Genomic DNA, 5,817 nt, shown 5'->3' with positions numbered 1-5,817 from the left:
TTTCAACTAGATTTTTGAACTCCTTGAATCTAGTCAAGACTTTCTTCTTTTCTTTTAGTTTGTAAACCCATGTTTTCCCACTATAATCATCAGTAAAAGTTAGAAAGTACCTGTTACCACCAATTGAAATGGGTTTAATGGGTCCACACACATCGGAATGTACTAGTTCAAGCCGTTGAGATGCTCTTCTTGATTTGTACTTTTGAAAAGGCTTTCTTTGCTACTTTTTCATGACAGACACTTTGCACAAATTGCTCAGACGTTCAATCTTTGGCAGTCCCATCACCATGTTGTTCTTCTCCAAGAGCTTCAGTGCCTCAAAATTAGGATGCCCATATCGAAGATGCCAAAGTGTGGTGCTGTCCATTATTGCTGCTTTGAGATAATTTGCTTCATTTACATTCAACTTCAGAGGAAACATCTTGTTCTTGGCCATTCTTATATGAGTGTTGAGATATTATTTTTGTCATGAAGGCTAAGAGCCAAATCCTTCATTTGTACATCATAGCCTTTCTCATGTAGTTGCCCAATACTCAAAATATTACTTTTCATGTTCGGAACATAATAAACATCAGAAATACACAATTGCTTCCCATTCTTGAGCTCAAAGCAGATTTTACCTTTGCCTTCAATAGATCTTTGAGATAAATCTCCAAAAGTGATATTACAACAATGCCTCTCATTAAGCCCAGTAAAAAAACTCCTTTCTTTCGCACATATGATTTGAAGCTCCAGGTCTAGAAACCATGTGACTGTTTGAGGTGCATCTGACCCATTATAGGCCATCAACAGCACATGCCCTTCATTTCCTTCTTTCTTGTCAACAAGATTAACTTTCTGTCCATCATTGTTAGTATTATAATAACATTCAGATGAATAATGGCCAAACTTCTTGCAAGTTTGACATTGAATTTTAGATTTATCATACCTCGACCAACCAAAACGTCCATGACCATGGCCTCGACCTCGAAATCTTCCTCATCCATGGCCACGGCTATGCGTATCTTTATGATTAGTTTGTTGTTCACTTGAAGTTGCCATTCGACCACCTCTTCCTCTTGGTGGAAAAAATCTCCCTCATTGAAAACGACCTCAGGATGGTTTGTCCTTCTTGAGAGTTAAGTTGCTTTGAAGTGCTTGCTTTAGAGACTTTTTGCCTTGTCGCTTCAAAATCCTTTGTTCATGAGCTTGCAGAGATCCCATGGGTTCTTCCACTGTGATTACATTTGTGTCTTTAGATTCTTCAATGGAAACAGCCATATAATCAAATTTTGAATCTAAAGACCTCAGAATTTTTTCTACAACTCAAACATCTGGTAGATCCTCGCTGTTTCTTCTCAATTAATGGACAATAGAAACTACTCTTGAATAATAATTGGAGATTGTCTCCGCACTCTCCTGGTGAAGTGCTTCAAACTGAGCTCATAAGGTTTGTAGGCGGACCTTCTTAGCTCTTTTAACTCCACTGAAGGCTTTCTCAAGAGTCTCCCAAGCTTCCTATGATGTTTTTGGTGGAGCAATGATCTCAAACATGGTATCATCAATTTCTTGATAAATTGTGAATAATGCCTTCTTCTCTTTTTTTCTTAATTCTCTAAGTTCCACCTCCTCATTCTCCATGATTGCTTTTTCTACAGTGTCTGGTTCTTGAAAACAAGATTCCACAAGGTCTCATACATCTAGAGAACCCAAGAGGACTTTCATTTATATACTTCTGTTGGGATAAACCGACCGACCTTGACTTTGGTCTCCATGACTCTGACTATGCATCGGTCGAACAGACAGCTTCGATTCTTCATTGATCGATTGAACTAATTGCGTCGATCTACTGTCGGCTGACCAATTAAGATCGATCGACTGACTGATATTCGACTACCGACATCAATCTATGACAGACGACTTGACCGTCGGCATAACAGAACTAATAGCTGACGGTCGCTCATAGATTCTATCGACATATGGTTGACCAATCATCTCAGATGTACCATAATTGTTACGAACGATTACCGACCGCATATCACGATGTGATCAGTGAGAATTAATGATTCACTACACGATTATGGCCCAATGATTTAGCGTCATAAAATATGAAACCATGCCCGACGGTTACGAAAACTTCATCTATAAAAGGGGGTAAGAGAAATAGGGCTGGTGAGCCAACTCTGAGCCAAAACTCTGCTATTGGTTACATTCAACTCTTGTTCACCAACTTTTCTCTCTGACTTAGGCATCGGAGGGTTCCCACTTGATACAAATTCGATCTGCGTGGATGCTGTTTTGCAGGTGTTCGTTCCTGACGACAGGGGACGGAGAGTTGGCCACAACAGATTGACTTGCCAGGTAGGAGAGCAACAATCATATTTATTATGGCAAAAATCAGGGTCCAGCATTCTACTGCAATCAGGTCTATGAGATACTCTTCCCGTCGGAAAGAGGTTCCTTCCCCTCTTCCAGTAGCAGAGCCTAGTTCTTCACATCCTGTGATCACCACAGACGTCCAGATCGTTGCACTCGTGTAGGAGATGAATGTCCTCATGGAATCAGTCAAAAGTCTCCAACAGCAACAAACCCAGTAGCAACAGCCATCGGTGGAGCAACCGGTGGTACAATCGGTGCCGTCCAAGCACAGCCACCATCATCCACAGTGATCACCATCTCCTTCTCCGAAGCGACCATCTCAACTTTCTCGTCGAGACGAACAACGATATTTTCGGCACTCTCGGCATGCCACTCATCATTTTCAACATTCCCCCTCTCGTTCCCATCTCAATAGTATTAGGAAGGAGAAATGACTGTGAATGCCCTCCATGTCTCCTTTAAACTTGTTGGGTAGTTCTACCCCCAGAGTTTTCCAACGATGATTCGATGATTATGAACGTAAATTTTAGGAGATCAATCGTCAACTCGCTCAACTTCAAGTGGAAGGTCGGAAGTCCTCCAATGACTATGACTTCCACACCACCCAGCTACTTTCTCAGTATGTCTTGGACCAACCGATCCCATCTCGATTCAAGATGCCTCAGGTGGAGCCATACGATGGATCCACCACCCGATTGACTATCTTGAGAGCTACAAGGCTCTCATGACGATTTAGGGTGCTACCGATGCCCTCTTATGCATTGGCTTCTCGATAACTCTTCAAAAAGCTGCTCGAGCCTGGTACTCTGGACTTCAATTGAAAAGTATAAATTTTTTTGGACAGCTAGAATATTCTTTCATGGCTCACTTCAGCACCAGTTGAAGGCCGCCACAAACTTTTGATAGTCTTTTCTCGATTAAGCAAAAAGAGACTGGAACACTTTGAAATTTTGTGGCTCGTTTTATTATGGCCATGCTTGAGGTCAAAGACCTCAATGAAAATATGGCTATCTCGACCATGAAAAGAAGTCTAAGGAGATCTCGATTCACATATTCTTTGAATAAAGCTCTGCGTCAAACTTATATCAAACTTCTGGAGCGTGCATACAAATATATATGCACAGACGAAGGAGCTTCTGACCGATGTCAGACAGAAAGCAAAAGTCAGAAGAAATAGAAACAGAAGAAGGGAGGAGCTCCGATCGAATCAAGTCAGCCACTATCTAATAAGCGAGCTTCACCTCGACAATAGAGTCCAAGGCTGGGTTATGATAGGTATGACTCCTATACTCCTCTTTTCGCTCCTCGTGCGCAGATCCTTATGGAGATCGAAGGAGCGAAATATCTACGACACCCCCTGCCAATGAAAGTGTTACTGCAGAATCATGATCGAAAAAAGTATTGTCGGTTCTATCGTGATCACGGTCATGATACCGAACAATGCATCCAGCTCAGAGATGAGATAGAAGTCCTGATTCGATGAGGCTATCTCGAGAAATATCAGAGAGATCTGTCGACTCAACCTCCTGCTGATCGACGACCTCAACTGCAAATTGAGAAAGCTGCAAATAATAATCAACCGACTGTAGGGGTGATTAACATGATCTCTGGATGACTGGACAGGGGGGCAACTTTTGAAGAATAGTCAGCAAAACGACGATGACTCGACAATGTAATAACTTTTTCAAAAGAAGATGTTCGAAAAATTTAGACTCCCTACGATGATGCTGTTGTTGTTTCGACAACAATAGTAAACTATGATGTAAAAAGAATCTTTGTAGATAATGAAAGCTCAATCGAAGTTTTGTTTTATTTGACTTTCTTCCGAATGCAACTACCGATTAACCGACTCAGAAAAGTCTCAACGCCACTGGTCGGCTTCATAGGAGATGCTGTCTAGTGGAGGGAGAAATTTCTCTCCCCTTAACCGCTGGGACCGAACCACAACAGAGTACTATTTTCATAATATTCACGATAGTTCGAGTACCTTCAGCTTATAATGCCATATTCGGATGACCTGGACTTAACGATCTGAGAGCAGTGGATTTGACATACCATTTGTTAGTTCGATTTCTGACAAGATATGGAGTCGGAGAGATGCGTGAAGATCAATAACTCATCCGACGTTGCTTCTTTGTCTCCATCCAAAATAATAAACTTGAAGACTCTTTGCCTGTTGATAAATTGGACCAAAGAGAAAATTAGGAGAGGGGTGAACCAATTGAACAACTGGTTTTTATCCCGTTAAAAGAAGAAGATTTTGAGAAAATGATTCGAATTGGATCACAATTACTCGACTCAGAGCGGCAACAACTAATAAAATTTCTCAGAGCTAATGTCGATATTTTTGCTTAGTCGGCCATTGATATGTTTGGGATTTCTTTAGAAATAATAACTCACCGACTTAACATCAGTCCAAATGTTAAGTCGGTGAGATAGAAGAAGCGACCTTTTGCTCCTAAAAGACAAAAAGTCATTGATGAAGATGTCGACAAACTCCTCGCAGTAGGCTTCATCAAAAAAGCTACATATCTCGATTGGCTTGCCAATGTGGTAATGATAAGAAAAGCCAATGAAAAGTGAAGGATCTGCATCAACTATACCGATCTGAATATAGCTTGTCCGAAGGATAACTTTTCATTACCGAAGATTGACCAATTGGTTGATACGACTTCTGACCACTGAATTTTGAGTTTCATAGATGCCTTCGCTGGGTATAATCAAATTTGCATGGCACCAGAAGATAAAGAGCATAGGATTTTTGTGACCGATAAAGGCATATACTGCTACTAAGTAATGCCTTTCGGTCTGAAAAATATCAGTGCTACCTATCAACGGCTTATCAACAAGATCTTCAAGACATAGATCAGACGAAACATGAAGTATATGTGGATGATATGCTGGTGAAGAGTCTTCAAACTTCAGATCATGTTCAAAATCTGGAGGAAGCTTTCGACACACTCCGATGGTATCAGATGAAATTAAATCCGACTAAGTGTGTATTTGGTATAATCTCTATAAAATTCTTTGAATTTCTTATTTCACAATGAGGAATTGAGGCTAATCCTGAAAAAATCAAAGCCATTATCAACATGAAGCACCCGAGTTCAAAGAAAGAGATACAGCAACTCAACAGAAGGATTGTCGTACTTAGTCAATTTATTTCTAGATCGGTTGAGAGATGCTTGCCATTCTTCAAAACTTTACGGCAGACGAAGGATTTCTCATGATTGGATGAATGCCGACAATCCTTCGAAGACTCAAAACAATACTTGGCTTCTCCACTTTTGCTCACAAAACCAAGGGTCGGAGAGACATTGTATCTCTACTTAGCAACTTCAGCAGAAGCAGTTAGTTCGGTGCTCGTCCAAGAGGATGAGAACTGAATCCATTGATCAATCTACTACACCTACAAAGTACTTCACAATACCGAAGTCTGATACTCAAGGGCGGAGAAAA

At 40.8% G+C, this 5,817-nt stretch overlaps 1 protein-coding gene across 1 annotated transcript; it reads right to left on the bottom strand.

Moving 5' to 3' along the window:
- Positions 1-438: 438 nt before the first annotated feature.
- Positions 439-986, bottom strand: LOC140856207 (uncharacterized). Its single transcript, XM_073253350.1, has 2 exons — positions 939-986; positions 439-837 (listed from the first exon to the last, which is right to left on the bottom strand). The coding sequence occupies exons 1-2, from the start codon at positions 984-986 to the stop codon at positions 439-441; spliced, it is 447 nt and encodes a 148-aa protein (XP_073109451.1).
- Between the last annotated feature and the right edge of the window lie 4,831 nt (positions 987-5,817).

Source organism: Elaeis guineensis, chromosome 3 (assembly GCF_000442705.2).
Source record: "Elaeis guineensis isolate ETL-2024a chromosome 3, EG11, whole genome shotgun sequence".
Taxonomy (NCBI): Eukaryota; Viridiplantae; Streptophyta; class Magnoliopsida; order Arecales; family Arecaceae; genus Elaeis; species Elaeis guineensis.
The sequence above is the reverse complement of the archived record's forward strand: the minus strand, read 5'-3'. Positions and strand labels throughout refer to the sequence as shown.